Source organism: Humulus lupulus, chromosome X (assembly GCF_963169125.1).
Source record: "Humulus lupulus chromosome X, drHumLupu1.1, whole genome shotgun sequence".
NCBI classification, from domain to species: Eukaryota; Viridiplantae; Streptophyta; class Magnoliopsida; order Rosales; family Cannabaceae; genus Humulus; species Humulus lupulus.
Window position 1 is genome coordinate 23611499 of NC_084802.1, and position 17059 is coordinate 23628557.

At 37.1% G+C, this 17059-nt stretch overlaps 1 protein-coding gene across 1 annotated transcript; it reads right to left on the reverse strand.

The window, feature by feature from the left end:
• Nucleotides 1-11082: 11082 nt before the first annotated feature.
• LOC133804941 (uncharacterized) lies at nucleotides 11083-12661 on the reverse strand. The gene is made up of 2 exons (XM_062243049.1): nucleotides 12482-12661; nucleotides 11083-11938 (listed from the first exon to the last, which is right to left on the reverse strand). Exons 1-2 carry the CDS (start codon nucleotides 12605-12607, stop codon nucleotides 11414-11416), a joined length of 651 nt encoding a protein of 216 aa, XP_062099033.1. The 5' UTR covers nucleotides 12608-12661; the 3' UTR covers nucleotides 11083-11413.
• Nucleotides 12662-17059: the final 4398 nt, after the last annotated feature.

The following is a 17059-nucleotide window of genomic DNA, read 5'->3' on the forward strand; positions in this document are numbered from 1 at the left end:
GGAATTTCCTCACCGGTGGCACTCCCCGCTGTTGACTCTCTCACATCCTGGTGAGGTGCCAAAAGCCCGACCAGCCACAGGTTAGCTTCTGTGACCAGCTGTTTGACGCTCTTCTCTACGTCAGTCATGCTAGCCAAGAGTACTGATCAGATTTCCATGTCTGGAGTGGGAGCTGAACGCAGCCATGGACCTGAAATACACTAAATCTCTAAGGGGAATGCAGGGAGAATTAAAGGAAAATAAGCGACTAGGAGAGTGAAGATATTACCTCCTTGAGTGAAGGCCAGGTTGTTGGCGACCATGTCAGTGGTCAGAAAGTACTCTAGATGGTACTTCCCCACATTGGATATAAAGGTGGTATCACTCAGGAAAGTGCGAGACATTTCCTGGTGACACAAATGGAAGAACCCCGTGTTTTCTTGATTGGGGTTGGATTTTAGGTCGAACAAATAGCTGACCTCGTGTGGTGTGGGGACAGGCCATTTTTTATGGCTATAAAGGATATAGAGTGCAGAGAGCATCCTATACCCGTTTGGGGTTATTTGGAAAGAAGCAACCCCAAAGTAGTTGGCCACTTCTTGGAAGAAAGGATGGAGAGGCCTCGATGTGATACCTCAACCAAGCGCTGAAGGCACCTCCAGGTAGATTTTCCTGTTGGTCTCTGGTAGGTTGGATTAGGGTCACCCCAGGGAGCCCATACTTCTTAATGTAATTTTCAATCATCCTAACCGTTACTCGACTAGGAGGGGCAACGTACCATTCAACATCTGGTTGAATGGAATTTCAGAGTTGGGCTTGAGTTTGGATTTCAAGGTCGGGGGTGTTTTCTTCCCGACCACTGGTCGAAGGAATTTCAGCCCGAGGAGCGGGCTGATTTGAAGGGGAAGCGGATGGTTTCTTCTTCTGGGCTTTGGACTTTACTCGACCCATATTTTGAAGTGGGGACGATGAAATGTTTGGGGTGGCTCGAGAAAAAGGGATTTCTGGTATCAACAGCGACGGTTGCTCCTCATCCTCAAGCAATTGGGCCAGCAAGTCGTCGTCGATAGGCCTTTCACCTCCCCACGGATCTTGCATGAAAAGCTATGAACAGAAAAAGGGGAGATGAGAACTTAAAGCCTAAAAACTTGTGTTGAGAGTTGGAATAACATTGGTTGCGTATAAAAGTTAGGCTTTTATATGGCCAGCAACATTCTAGCAAAAACACTAAGTTTTATACGAGCAGTTTGAGAAACAGATTAAAAAGTGGAAGTAAAAAGTTTTTCAGAGAAAACTTTTTCGACTCTGAGAGGGTGAGAAAAACCCAATTTTTCAACTAGCTTAAAAATTGAATTTTTACTTCAATTTTACACCCTAAATCTATAATCTCGACTACCAAACTGACTCCTAACTCCTATGAAACGTTATTTCACTACCCTATCGAACATCGATCAATATGCCCATTTACCCCAAGACAGTTTTAGTCAAGAACATTCAAGAGCTCAGATACGAAACAGATATAAAATGGTTTTGCATGGCAACTCAAACGACTGAAAGGTCCAGAAAACTTACTTGGATGAAAGGAAAAGTATCAACACGAACGTTTTGAACGTTTGAGCAAAAGTTCCTTAGATCAGCGATGAAAGCTTCTGGGTTTTCTGGGCTTTGAAGGTTGGAGTTCTTTAAAGTTCTTGAAGAAGAGAAGGCGAATGAAAAGTAAAAAGTTAAAAATGTGATCTTGGGGTGTTATTTATAGTGATTGTGGCACCATAAAAGAGGTAATCATGGAATTACTTTTTTCAAAGCATTGGGAAGTGCAATAGCCGTCAAACAATTTTTTGGGAAACCGAAAAGGCTTGATTGGACATGATTGGTTACCTTTTTCAAGAAGGCAAGGGCGGCTCTGACAGATTTGGTGGGGTACGCGAAGAGTCGGTTTCTTAAGTTTACTTTATGCTAGTCGTAGTAAAATAAACTTGGGGGGAAAATGTTTATCCAAAAACGGCTACTGATGACGTGGCAAGGATTTCTCACACGTGGTTGACATGTGGCAGAGTCAAGATAAGGAGGTGTTATTCGATTATCGACCAGCTACCTGTTGCTTCGTCAAACCTCACGATTAGATGCGACCAGGCTGGTCGTATGCTTCGGTTTATTTCCTTAAAAGATTGTAATCTTATAATAACTAAGTGAATTATTTCCTCTTTATTGCCTTGATACATGGATATTAAGGAGAGTTAAGTCTCATTGGCCCATGTAACCCCCTTTGAGCCTATAAATATGCATGAGAAAGCTCAAGGAGAGGAATTTTTGGAATTTGGAACCTTTTTTCTGAATACTGAAAGAAAGAGCATACAGTGCGATTATCTTCCAAATAGTTATATTTCCCCTAAGGCTTGTGAAACTCAAGAACCCTATTTCTTTGATCACGGCATTGGGATTCAATATTAATAAAAGTACTAAGTGGACGTAGGTCATTACCATTCATTGGGGCCGAACCACTATAAATCATTTGTGTCATTTCTTTGCCATTGGATTCCGTTCTTAATTATCATTTCACTTCTTGTCGTATTTCTGACTCCGCGTCGTTGGCCAAATCGAGGGTCAAAAAAAATATTAATAAGATAATTTAGAAATATTTTCTATAGAAGTTAGGATTCTATTTTATTTAAATTTCAATTTCAATTTCAATTTGGATTATAGTTAGAATGAAATTAAGATTTTTGAGAGCCTATAAATAGAGCTTATTCCTTCTAATTTTTTTATTCATTCACTCTTGCTCTTCTTGAGACCCTCAAGCACACACTCTCTCTCTCTCCCTATTGTTGTCGTGCACCACCATCAAAACACAAACCCTAAGTCCAAAATCATCATCACCATCATCTCTTCATATCTTTGAAACCCTAGTACCCAAAGAGGCCACACGACCAAGGTTATCTTTCTTATTGTCAAAACCCTACAATCAAGCATTTAAGGATCTAGAGTCTTGAAAGGTTGAGATATAGTTAAGTTTTGATTGTGTTTGAGTTTTAGATCTATTAGTTTATGTTTTAATAATGGTATTATGTTTATGAAATAGGATTTTAAGCAGGATTAGCATATAAAGGACTCAAGTATAGTTTCTGTGCACCACACTCAAGGTAAGGAAAATTAGGTAGTTTAGTTTATGACCTAGTTTATGTTTTGTATGACCTAACATTTCAAGTACAATAAAGGGGTAAGTGTGCCTGGACCTAAGGTGTCCAATGATGTATGACGGACTTATGTCCGGTAGGCTCGGATGCCAAAATTTTATGACGGACCTAAGTTGATGTCCGGTGTATGACGGACTTATGTCCGGGGCTTAATTGCCACCCCTGTATAAGCACTTATCTTTTTCTTATACCTGTCTTATCATTATAACCTATGACTATGACCTATGACTTAGGATATATTTTGATCTTGTACGATTAGTATAAATTAATGTTGTTATGAACTCTTGTATGAATTGATGGTGTGATTGTTATGACTATGTGATTATATGATTTGTTATTTATGATGTGTTTATGAATAATGTTATGATTGTAGGGTATAATTTATGATCTAAGTATATGTGTGATTTTTAGTATGACGCTGATATAGGATAGATTATGACCTTGGTTTCTGTTATGAATATAGTATTGCATGTGAAATTATTCGTTGTGAGTTTATGATTGATTTCTGTAAGAATTGTTAAGTATTTTCCTTATTGGGGCTTAGAAGCACATTCCTTTCTTTTATTTTTGCAGAATAAGTTAACCTTAGATGAACGGTGGCGAGCGGATTCCCAATAGCAAGACTAGTGTGAATATGCGGGGGTTGTATAGTCGTGTGTTATTTTCTTAGGAAATTATGAACTTTATGATTTAATTGTTCCTAATTTTAATTTTATTTTATTGTAAAGACTATTATTTATTTTTCCTAGACCCGGGTTATATTTATTTTAAATTATCAATAAAGAAGACAACACTTTTTATGATTTATTACATTAATTTTTCAACATCTTCATTTTCTACAATTATAGCTAGAATTTAGGGTGTTACAAAAATAGTACGTTATACCTAATTTTGGTCAAAATATTTTCAATTATAAGATCAATTCTTGGGTCGTTAGTGATGCAATGGATTCAAAGAATGAGAGAAAGTAGTCAAGGAGCTGAGAATAAAATATTATATTTGAACTTTTGTTTACCAAAATTGGGTATAATGTACTATTTTGATCCATTTTGTAAAACACAGGGTTCAAATTTTCATTTAACAAAACACAAGGGTCGATCGCGTATTCGAGAAAAACATAAAGGCCAAACTGGTATTTTCCCTTTAAGGAAAGTGAGATATTAGCTTAATTAAATAATAAAATTCTTAATTAAATAAATATATTTCTTTCTGTAAAATCTACAAATAAGAGACATAAAAATAAATAATATGATCACAAAAATGTTAAAAAATAAAACTCAAAATAATGAAAATTGCAAAATTGTGTGTTTGAAGTTGCAGGAGCAACTTCACATCTTGACCAAGCACCACGAAATTCAGAAATATGTCTTTCTAAAAGAATACTAGTTTAGGGTTTTACAATCTCATCCTTTCGCATTTTTTAAAAGAAAAAAAGTACCTAAATGCAAGCATTGTGACCTTTCGTGTACTGCACACGATTTGAGGATCAATAATTGAGAGTATAAAATACTCCCCCACAACAAAGATATCTCAAGATATAAAAGATAAGCATTAATGCAATATGGTTAAGAGAGTCCACTAGCTTATCCTTGAGGCACAAGACTACCTTGATCTTAACCATAAAAGGAAACAAGAATATTTTCGTAATTATAGTTTTTAATCTCAAATTCAAATATGTTGATTCAAAATTCACCTGCAAAACAGTGATAAAGTATCACATTAACATAAAAAATGTGGTTTAAGAAAACTCTCCATTTTATAGAGAAAAAACAAGATTGTGCATATTGCTAATGCACAATCAGGTTAACCTTCAGATGAGGCAATTGAGGAACTTGTCAGAACCTTTTGAGAACTCGAGAACTTTTTTATAAAAGGATGCCAGCTTCAGGATCTTACAATCTCTCCATTTGGCATTTTTTTAAACAAAATAATTGGGTTTATATGAGCTGAAGCCCCCAATTTTTCTTAAATGTAATACTTAAGTTCTCAATCTATATTTTATATCACTTAAATCCTCAAACTTATTAAATGTGTATCATATAAGTTATTTCTGTTGGAAAATAATGTTTAGAAAATAATTTATGACCCAGCAGAGAGTGATTTTTGACTCACTTATTTTGTGATTAACCGGGTCATGAATCGTTTTCCATTATGCATTCTGTAAATCACTTTCCAACATAAAAAATCTATGTGATACACATTTATTAAGTTTGGAGACTTAAGTGATACAAAATAAAATTTGGACGGACTAAATAATAATTTTCAAAAAGATTGAGGATCTCTACTACATAAACCCAAAATAAATTAATACTCAAATTCTCAAAAAAATTTGCATTACAAAAAGGTTAGACCAAAACATTAAGAGATAAACTTAAAGTACTCCGTGCAACATATATCTCTTAAAGACTCAACATTAATTAACAATGCTAAGTAACCAATGTTTGTGAAACTCCCCCTAAGTATCAGATTGAGTTTTCACAACAAACACAATACTTCTCCCCTTTTTTTGTCTAAATAGATGTCAAGGTTTGCCTTTCTTGGATCCAGAAAAAGGGTGAGAGGAAGGCTAGTGATATGCTCAAGAATCTATTACTGAGTGGTCTCAATAGAATCTGGTCTCTCTTAAATTTGTTCTACAATTGCCTAGACAAAGGTCATACTTGTCGGAACAATTGCTAGTTCTGTGGAAGCAACTTTGTTTCATAATCACCTCTTGTTTTCATCATTTTACTTGCAAAAACAAAAATGAGAGGAACAAGGATAAGGATGTGGCTCTATTGGGGTGAAGAGTGTCATCCCTGCTTCTGCCCTGTTTAACATTCAGGGACAAAAAATTGTTCCCATCTCCGCCCCATTAAGAGTAGATTCTCACGATGCCCTGTCCACACAGGAAAAATGTGCTTTGCTAAGCAAAGCACGAGAAAATATGAATGGGCTGAGAAATAAAATTGACGGAAAAGTGGATTGGAGAGTCGAGATGTGGGAAATCAGTTTTGGGTAACTACTTTCACAAGTTAAAGATTGTCTTTTTGTAGAAAAATGAGACTTCCAATTAAAGTACTATATCCGAAAAGGAAACAAATCAAAGAGTTTGTATATTGACTGAAAAAAATAAAAACTTATTTTTCACAAAGATTTCCCCACGTTGTCAGTTTTTTATATATATAAACAAAAAAATAAAATTTAATTACAAAAATATCCTTATATATGTCAAACTTAATTTGTTGGCCTGATCAAAGGGAGAAAGAATATCAATATCATCAAATGAAATATTACACATAAATTAGCATGAATCTTTAACGCAATGAGCCTTTATTTGAAAAATTATTCCCTAAATTAATAAGCTCATAAAAAAAAAGTTGTCTCAGCACTTGTACATGTTGTTTGAGCACTTACACTATGTTTGGTAAGCAGGAAAGAAGGGTGGATGGAGACGGTAGGAGGAAGAGTAGTGGAATGAAAGATTTAAACATTTTGTTTGGCAAGAGGGAGAGAGTAAGGGAGATGAGAGATGGAGGGATAAAAAAAGACAAAATATTATGTAAATGACTTATATGTGCTTTTAAAAAATAATAAATATTTATATTAAAAATATAAAATAGTAATTTTAATAATTAAGTTCATTTCCATTCTTCTAATTTTACCCTTAATACCAAACAACATAAAAGAGTGTAACTATCATCTTCATCTATCATAATCTCCATCATTCATAAACTCTCCATCCATCCTACTCTCATTCATTACTACCAAACATAGCCTTAATCATTCTCAAGCATCAGTGTGTGAGTTTGAAAAGACATTGATCTAGTTGGCAAGTGTGTTAGAGCATCTACAATGGGCAACGTTGCCATTGCTAGACAACGTTGCTAATTTCCTTTTAAAAAAATCTCCTCCACCTCATCCACCTATCACATCACTTACAAACAATTCTCCAAGCAACTCCTATTGAAGTTGCTCTTAAGCCTTTTTTTTTTTTCCTTTTAACATGTGAAATAAAATTTGTTAGGGAAATTTGATAAATCATGCTTATATTAGCTTAATAATTAAAATTTGAACCAAAGTTAACCACCATATGATATCAATGCTCATCTTTCATTTAATACCAAAAATACCCCTCTCATAACACCTTTCCTCTCTATTCTCCCTCTTCCTCTCTACCTCTCTTCACCATACCTCTCTTCACCATACATTCTCTCTCACTCTCTCTTCACCATACGTTTTACACACAAGATTTTTATACTAAAATCTTGCAAGAAAGATACACATTCGGACATTGTGGATTGTTTGAGGAGAAACACCAAGCTTTGTGTTATTTTTGCTCATAGTGAAGAGATTAAATGGGTAAGTGATTTTCTTTGATTCTTGTTGTTGTTGGTTGCTTTTATGATTCATAATGCTGTTTAGATTTTGGATCTGTAGTTTGTTGGTATTTTTGGCTGTTTTTTTGGGTGAAAATCGTGTTATGTGAAAATCTGCATTTTCTTGGGTTCCCTGAGTTTTTTTCTAAATGCCCGATAGTGTCCGATATAGGCCCGATACAGGCACGATAGTTGTTGAGTTTCAAGGTTAGGGATGAAGGTCCGATGGCAACCCGATGGTTGCCCGATAGTTTGGTTACTCGATTGTTATAAAGGTACAATGGCTACCCGATGGTTGCCCGATTATTATTTTAAATCTATACCCCCTTTTGAGTACGATAATGGATCGATAGTAGTCCGATATGTGCCCGATTGTTATTATTAAGTTACTGCGTGCCTAATAGTATGATGGTACGCGATGTTACCCGATACTTGCCCGATATTAGTGTTTTAAGTGATCAAAAACATAAATAAAACATTGCCCGATACCGCCCGATATGGGCCGATACTAGTACGATGCCAAAACATTTGAACTAAATTTCCACATTTTGTTGCCATTTACTGATTTTTTTTTCTTTGTACATGATAGGGTCAACTTTGTTCGCGTACTTAATGTATAATGGTGTTTGGGAGCGTGAAGGTAGAGATTGGGTTTTTAATGGAGCCGAAAATTTAACGTTCGAGTTGGAGAAGGACATAACTTACTCACAACTTGTTGAACTTTTGTACTCAGAGCTGGAGGTTGACAAAGTGCAGTATGACCTGAAATTAGAAGTGAATTATAAGTACATGAAAGGGTTAATGTATCGGCCTGAACTTATAAGGAATGACAAGGGTGTAAGCTTATATTTGTCAATGCTTTTGAAGAAGCCAGATGAATTTGTTCCCCTTTTTGTGACTTTGGTGGAGAAGAATATCATTGTTGATCGTAATCCTCCACCAAGTACTGTTAAGGATACTCGTAGTGAGGTTGGGACTTATGTTCCAGAAACAAATCCGGAGGTGCTGGTAGCCACTGCTGTACCTGAATCAAACCCTTTCATACCGACAGTTGATCATGTAGCACAGATGCCATTTCATGATGATTTTCCTGATTTTCCTGACCCTGAAAATGATTTTGAGGGCAATGACGATTTTCTTGATTATCCTGAACCTAATGCTGATTTTGATTGCAATGAAGATGTAAGAGACAACAAAGAAACAGAGGTCCGTTCTCAAGCTTTGAGCCTGAGTCCACTGTCGTACCAAATACCGAGGCAAACAACATGTAGAAGTAGACCCCGTAGAGAAGATCGCCAAACACCTGGTACTAGTAGTAGTCATCCAGACGGAACAAATGATGCTAGAGAATTTAGTGATCCACTCTCTTCTTCGACATATTATAGTAAATTCAAAGCTCAGATGTTTACAAGAGAAGACATTGAGGATAATAGTCACTATATATCTATGGGTGGCACATCGGGCGGGGAGATTCATTTAGGAAAGTTTTTCAGAGACAAGGAACATTTAAAGAAGGTTGCTGGCTTGTTTGCAATGAAGAAGGGATTCGAATTTATAGTTAAAAAGTCTGGTACTGATGTTTGGTACATTACATGCAAGGATCTTGATTGTGGGTGGAGGTGAAGAGGGAAGAAGAAGCAACTTTCTAACATGTTCGAGGTGACAGCATTTGAAAATGTACACACATGTTCCCTCGATGTTCGAAAAAAAGATAACCGTCAAGCATCACCTTTGGTAGTTGCCGAACTGATCAAGGATAAATTCTCAGTTAACGATTCAGATTATTTAGCCTCCAAAATAAGAGAAGATATGAAGAATTCTTTCGGGATCGAAATGAGTTATGAGAAGGCTTGGAGATGCAGAGAGAAAGCACTCCACATAGTTAGGGGTACGCCTGAAGCTTCATATTCGAAGTTACCTGGGTACTTGCACATGCTGCAGTTGAACAATCCCGATTCCATTACTGATTTCAAGGTAGACGAAGGTCGCTTCAAGTATTGCTTTTTTTCTCTAGGTGCTTGTAGGCGGGGATTCAAGTTTTGTCGACCTGTTATATGTATTGATGGGTCCTTCTTGAAAACTAGGTATGGTGGCCAAATGTTGTGTGCCGTGGCATTGGATTCAGACAGCCACATATTTCCGATTGCTTTCGCAATAGTTGACAGTGAGAACCACGACTCTTGGACCTATTTCATGAAGAAGTTGAAACAAGCGATTGGTGATGTTGAGAACTTAGCATTCGTATCGGATAGGCATCAAAGCATTGTTCATGCTTTGGAACTTGTCTTCCCTGATGCACCCCATGGCGTATGCTACCACCACATTATTATGAACGTGGCTAGCAAGTTCAAGACTGATTGCTTCACGGATCATATTTACAGTTGTGCATACTCGTATAAGAAGACATATTTTGAAAGAGAATTTGAGAAGATAAAAGCAATGGATGTTCGAGTTGCACTATATCTTGAGGGCATTGGATTTGAAAGATGGGTTCGTGCGTACTTTCCAGGGGACCGTTACAATGTAATGACAAGTAATTGGGCTGAAAGTTTCAACAGCAAAACTAAGGACGCAAGAGCCTTCCCGATCACTGCTTTTGTTGAATTCATCAGGTTTACTATTCAAACATGGTTTGATACTCGAAGGAAAACACTGAAAAGTGTAGCATGACTCTATCACCAGTTATGGAGGGGGACTTGTCATGTCAATTTGAGAAATCTCGGTTCTTAAGCGTCGACAGAGCTGGACCTTATACATTTAATGTCCACCCCGGAGGAACAGTTCAGAGCGGTGGTATAGTTGATTTGGAGGCACAAACATGCAGTTGCGGCCTATTCCAAATCATGAAGATTCCTTGTCCACATGCATGTGTTGCTGCTCAAGAATGAAATATTAGCATGTACGCATTGTGCTCTCAATATTACACAAGAGAGAGATGGAAGAGCACATATGGGGGGACAATTATGCCAGTTGGTGATGAGGATGATTGGGAATTTCCTGAAGACATTAAGAACATCCAAGTTGGAGTACCGATTGAGAAGAAACCTGTAGGCCGACCGAAGAAGCAAAAGGTCGGACGAATTAGGAAAAATCGATATCCTTCTAATGGAGACAAGGTTGTGATACAACGATGTTGTAGCAAGTGTGGTGGTAAAGGGCACAACAAAGCGTCTTGCAAGTACCGAGGTTAAATTGTTTTGTTTGTATTCTAGTTGACCTATTATGTTTTATTTCTGCTTGAACTAGTAATATTTGTTATGTGCTGGATTTTGCAGGTTATTTTCTGTTTTTTTCTCCATTATGAAAGTCTTAAATATGTAATAATCCAGTGTTGCTTCGATAGTGCACGATGCCGGTACGACAATGCACGATATTGTTTGTTGTATGATTATTTAAATGTATCTTACAATATGGTACGACGTTGCTCGATGTAGTACGATAGTTAATGTACGACATTAGGGTACGATAATGTACGATATTGGTCCGATAATGGTACGATGGTATTGTTTCAGTACAGTTTCGTAAAATTTGTGAGGCATGTGAGGGTACGATAGAGTACGATAGTGATCGACGATAGTACGATGCAAAGATTAAGCACATTAAAATGTAGTAATTACAAAAAGAGCAATCAAAAAAATTATACAATTCAAAAAAATTAAGACCGTTCAACATAAGTTTTGGTAGAATAAGTCTACACACCACCTTTGCCTAAAAAGTTTCATATTATTGTCAGTTACATTATCAAATGGTAGTTGTAGAAGCTTATGTTCAATATGCTCAATTACGTAACATCCGCAATCGCCACTGCATTAGAAAATAAACAATAATTTAATAAATTTTGTAATTAAGAAATAATAATTAATATGTGATATTTAATAAAGTTCACCTGGATTTTGTTTGCGATACGAATTCACGTGGAGTGAGTTTCCAATCGAAGGGTCTGACCTGGCTCTCTGATGCTGTCAACTGAGGCGCGAGTATAACGTCATGGTTCTCAAATAAACTGGACTGTCGCAAGACCGACGGGAAAATGGTACACCAGTCAACCATCAAGCTGATCAAATCGTTTTCGGAAATTGATCCAATACTGGAGTCAAAGATGTTGAGCATCCACCCATTCAGGTCTGCCTCTACAGCTACCCAATGCAATTGGTCTTTCAAGAAGAGGGCAAAATAAATGAACTCCTTGTTCTGCCAACTCGGTAAGAACTGGACTGCATCACCCCTAACCAGGTCCAATATACTGTCATCCCAACTAAATCTAGAGTAGTCAGAACCTGGAAAAGCGTCCCACCGAGCCTTCAATGATTCGGGAAAAATTGTAGGCATAACAACACATTTTTTAGGGTACATGTTAGGATAAAATTCTAGACGCCTCCTCATGAGATGGAATGCTGCATCTAAATGCTACATTAAAGGAAAATTAAGTCAGTAACCATATTATCATACCAAAATAAATAAACAAAAACTATCAGACATGAATATAGTAACTATCGTACCCTAATCGTACCATAATCGTACCCCAATCGTACATGAATATAGTAACAAAATAACAACAATAAAACCTTCTATCGTACCCATATCGTGCTAATGTCGTACCATCATCGTACCTTTATGGAAAAAACTAGTATTATACAACATCGTACCCACTAGCGTCCCACTGTCGTACCATCATCGTACATTATCGTACTACCATCGTACCTATATCGTCCCACTACAAATTCTAAAATCACGATGGTAATAGTAACTACTTAACAAATTATATCGTACCCCTATCGTGCTAATGTCGTACCACAATCGTACCATTGACATATAAACAGTTTATAATTTGACACTTATAATTATCGTACTACCATCGTACACCAATCGTACCTATATCGTACCACTACATATAGAAACATTTAAATAAATTTTCAACATTATTTAATTATGAAGTTATAGAAAACTTACAGAGTCAGAAAGCCATGTCCTCGGAGTATGCAGTTTCAGGAACCAAGCAGCATCGTGTGTCCCTGAGAAGCATTCCCTCGGATATTTATTCCCAATGGTGCCAAGCAACCACTTATGAAAGGTCATAAGTAATTTACCATCAACAACCCTCAATGGATCCACATTCACTGATGTCTTCGATTTCTTATTCCTTTTCCTCATTGCAGTGTACTCATCGAACCACCTAGGCCTCTTTCTTTCTCTCCTCTTCTCCGGTGCTGGTGGAGCTATCTTTAAGAATTGTACTTCAGAATCTTCAGTATCTCTGATTACAGTAATTTGCATATCCTCTGGTGTGCGAAAAATGTGATCATCTACATCATCAGGTCTGTAATCGTTAGGGAGAATGTCTTCATCTACAGGAGACTGAGGGCCTTCTTCAGTGGACCGAGGACCTTCTTCAGTGGACTGAGGGTGTGGATCTGGAGCTGGCCTACTAAGATCTTCCATCATTGTCATCAGCTTCTGCAATTGACCCAAGATCTCGGACTGACCTTTAATAAGGGCACTTTGTTGCCCTTCAACCTTTTCCAACCTGGCCAAAATCATAGAGTAGCCTGGTTGCTCAGCTTGGGAGGAGGTGCTGGCATGAGGTGTTGATGGGGGAACCTCAGGTGCCTCAGGTTGAGCTGGTGGAACCTCCTTAAAAATATTTGCTGCTTCTGCTTGCTCAGCTAACTTTTCAGCAAGCTTTTCAGCTTGGCTCTGTAAGGCTTCCTGTGTAGGCTGTCCATCGGGACCCACCTCTAGTTCCTCTAACCCCATGTCCACATACAATGGGGCTTCATTGTCTGTAAGGGTCCTCACATACTATTCTTCAACAGGTCGGGCACACAGGTAGGGGTATACTGTCAACTGCCACAAAAAACAATGCATATTTAGATTGGAAAGCAAAACAATATAAAAAATAAGTAATTGTCGTACCCCAATCGTACCATATCGTACCCATATCATGCAATTATCGTACCCATATCGTACCCATAACATAACAATATCGTACCCGTAAGTGAGAATTACTTGCTAACTATCGTACCATCATCGTACAACATCGTACCAATATCGTACCTCTACAACTACATTAATAAAGAATGCATATCGTACCCCCATCGGACCATCATCGTACCAAATCGTACCCCTTAGCCAATTTTCAAACAGTTGACAAAAAACCACAAAATAACCCCATAATCGTACTCAAATCGTACCCTATCGTATTCCTATCATGCAGTACCCATAAAATTGCATATCTAGAAAAAAAATATAGAACATTCAAAAGTAAAGTAAAAGCTCACCTTTTTGGCAAACAACTTAATAAGTTGCTCTTTGTGTATCTCTACTTTCTCCTTGCTCTGCCAGTTGATCATTCTTGGAATGCCTTGGCCCAATCTCACAGCATAATCCTGACCCAACTCAATGATGGACTCAAAAGCCCAATACTGCAATGTTGCAGCATACCCATAAATAGAGTACTTGGCCTCCTTCTGAGTCTTTCCTTTCTCAATCTTCTTCTGTAAATGCTTCTTCATTTCAACAAAGTCTTTTTGACAAGTTTGTAACAACTTCTGGTATGATATCTTCCCCCACGGGTACTGGAACAAGAAGTCAACGTCGTCTACCATCTTCAGCATGTCAGTCCAAACCATCAACTTCTCCTCACGACCTTTCAAAACACCCTCAACTAATAAGCACAAACCCATCTTGTACACATCATCAACTATTTGACAACTCTCAAAAGTTCTGCGCAGTTTCCCTATGCTCACTGGGGAATGACCATTGAAGTACTCAAGAATCAACCGATACGAAGTGGTCTTCGCTTTAATCTCAGCTTCAGACGGTCCGGCCTCAAAATTTAAACCAGTAACTAAAGCGAACTCCAATTGGCTAAATCTACATCTTTTTTTCCCAATATAAAACTGGACTTCGTCAGTCTTCTCCCCTCTGAATTTGTGCAACAACAGCTGATGGACTAAGGCACCAGAAAAATTTAATGGTTCCGCCATGAAGAACTGTTTGAAAGGGGATTCCTTCACCCTATCCAATAAACCACACTGTATAAATTTTGCTTTAATCTTTGGAAAGTACCAACTGCCGCGCCAAGTGATACGTCTCGTAAAATGTTCCTCTACTGGAACTATCAGTTGTGGAGGTCTTAAGTTCTGCATAAAACAAATAAATACCCAATTAAATAGAATAACAAAAAAAAACATCAAATTTTATATTCTGCAATATATTATCAAGCAACTATCGGACACTATCGCACCATATCGGACACCAATGAAAAACTGGAACTATAACATTATCGTGCACAATCGTACCTCACATCGTACACCATCGGATTATAACAACACAACCATTTGTTCCCACCATCGGGCACACATCGTACCTAACATCGTACCCTATCGTACCTCCATCTTCAACCTCAAGTTATCAGAAAACACAAAACTATCGTACCAACGTCGAACCACTATCGTACACTCATCTTCAACCTGAAGTTATGAGAAACACAAATACTATCGTACCCCTATCGACCCACTATCGTACCCTATCGTACCTCTAAAAAATCCAGAATTTTTTTTCAAAATTTTACGGTTTATCAGATTTCACACAGTCAGATTTCACACAGTCAAATTCAACAATACATACTATAACATTTTCCAATGGAAAAGAAAATGAAAAAAACACATACCCTAGACATTTTTGCGTAATAGGGTGTCGGTTTTTCTTCTCCGGTGAGGCTTGGTTTTTCTTCGTCTCCGGTGGGGGTTAGGGGCTTGGTTTTTCTTCGTCTCCGGTGGGGGTTGGGGCTTGGTTTTTCTTCGTCTCCGGTGGGGGTTTTTCCGACAGTCGGGTGAGGGAGAGAGAAGCGTCGGGTGAGGGTGGGTGAGGGAGAGAGAGGCGTCGGGTGAGAGTAGTTATGTTGCTCGATGGTTTTGTGGGAGTGAAGAATTTTGGGAGGGAACGGGAAATGGGCAGGGGAAAAGCCGAAAGGTACGGTTTTTATTTAAGTTTTTTTTATCAATATCGTGTACCATCGTGTACCATCGTACTATCGGGCAAGCATCGAGCCCTTATCGGGTACCATCGTGTGCAATCGTACTAATATGTCCGCATTAACTTTATAACAACTATCAGGCATATATCGGACTACTATCGATCATTTATCGTACTTCAAAAGGGTGTGTAGATTGAAAATAATTATCGGGCAACCATCGGGTAGCCATCGAACCTTAATGACCATCGGGTAAACAAACATATCGGGCAAGCATCGGGTGGCCATCGGACCTCATCCCTAACCTTGAAACTCAACAACTATCGTTCCTGAATCGAGTCTCTATCGGACACTATCAGGCATTTAGAAAAAACTCAAGGAACCCAAAAAAACGCAGATTTTCACAGACCACGATTTTCACCCAAAAAACAGCAAAAAATACCAACAAACTACAGATCCAACATCTAAACAGCATTCTAAATCATAAAAATAACCAACAACAACAAGAATCAAAGAAAATCACTTACCCATGTGTATCTTTCTTGCAAGATTTTAGAGAGGAAAGGTATGGGATTTTGTTATGAGAGGGGTATTTTTGGTATTAAATGAAAGATGAGCATTTGTATCATATGGTGGTTAACTTTGGTTCAAATTTTAATTATTAAGCTAATGTAAGCATGATTTATCAAATTTCCCATTTGTTATCCAACCATGAAGCTTTCATACTATTCTTGAAGATATGTTACCTAACTCTGAAACTTTCACACTATTCTTGATGGTAGCCCTTTTCACATGTGGCATGCGCTCTACATAATTTTTAGTTACCTAGTATCAACTTACACAAGGGCAACTTTCACACATCAAGGCAGGTAGCCCTTTTCAAATTTTAGGGGCCTGACAACAACCAAGTAACTCACACACATATACTGTACATTAGCCAAATAAGCTCTTTTTTAAAACATTTATTCAATCTCCATTTAAAAGGACAACATATTTTCAGCAATTAAGAGGATATGGCAAAAACAAAAATGAAAACTAATTTTAACAAAGAGATTTTTACAAAAAATACTTAATTTAGCTAAAAATAATTATTTGATTGGTAGTGGATTCAAAAATAATTTTACCATTTTCATAACTTAAAAAATGGAAACTCTCAATGAAAATTTGATTGGTATACTTGTTTTAGAAAATAGAAAAAATCATTTTTGAAAACTGAGCCAAAATCCTTCAGTAAAAGAGAAAATTATAATTTGTTTGTTTTTCTTCTATTCCAAGAATTTTAAATTTAAAAAACGCTCAACTATTCAAGATTTCAAAAAATTATAGTACATTTTTAAATTCAATATTTTCAAATCATTTGATTTGAAAATAATTTTCTAAAATTATATTTTTGAATTAACTATCAATCAGCCCCACATTTTTATGGTCAATTTTTTTTCTTTCAATTTTATAGTTTTAAGGAAATTTTTACATTTTACGGTTTTGTCTTCAGGTTTTTTTGTTGATATTTAGTTGTCCCGATACATATGTTGTTTTTTTTTTTTTGATTGATG

Excerpts from the sequence above, each read along its gene's own strand:
- LOC133804941 (XM_062243049.1), bottom strand. The coding sequence starts at position 12,607 with ATGACCTTTCATAAGTGGTTGCTTGGCACCATTGGGAATAAATATCCG. Across the intron at positions 11,939-12,481 it reads GGACATGGCTTTCTGACTCT|CATTTAGATGCAGCATTCCA; the intron begins GTAAGTTTTCTA and ends CCTTTAATGTAG.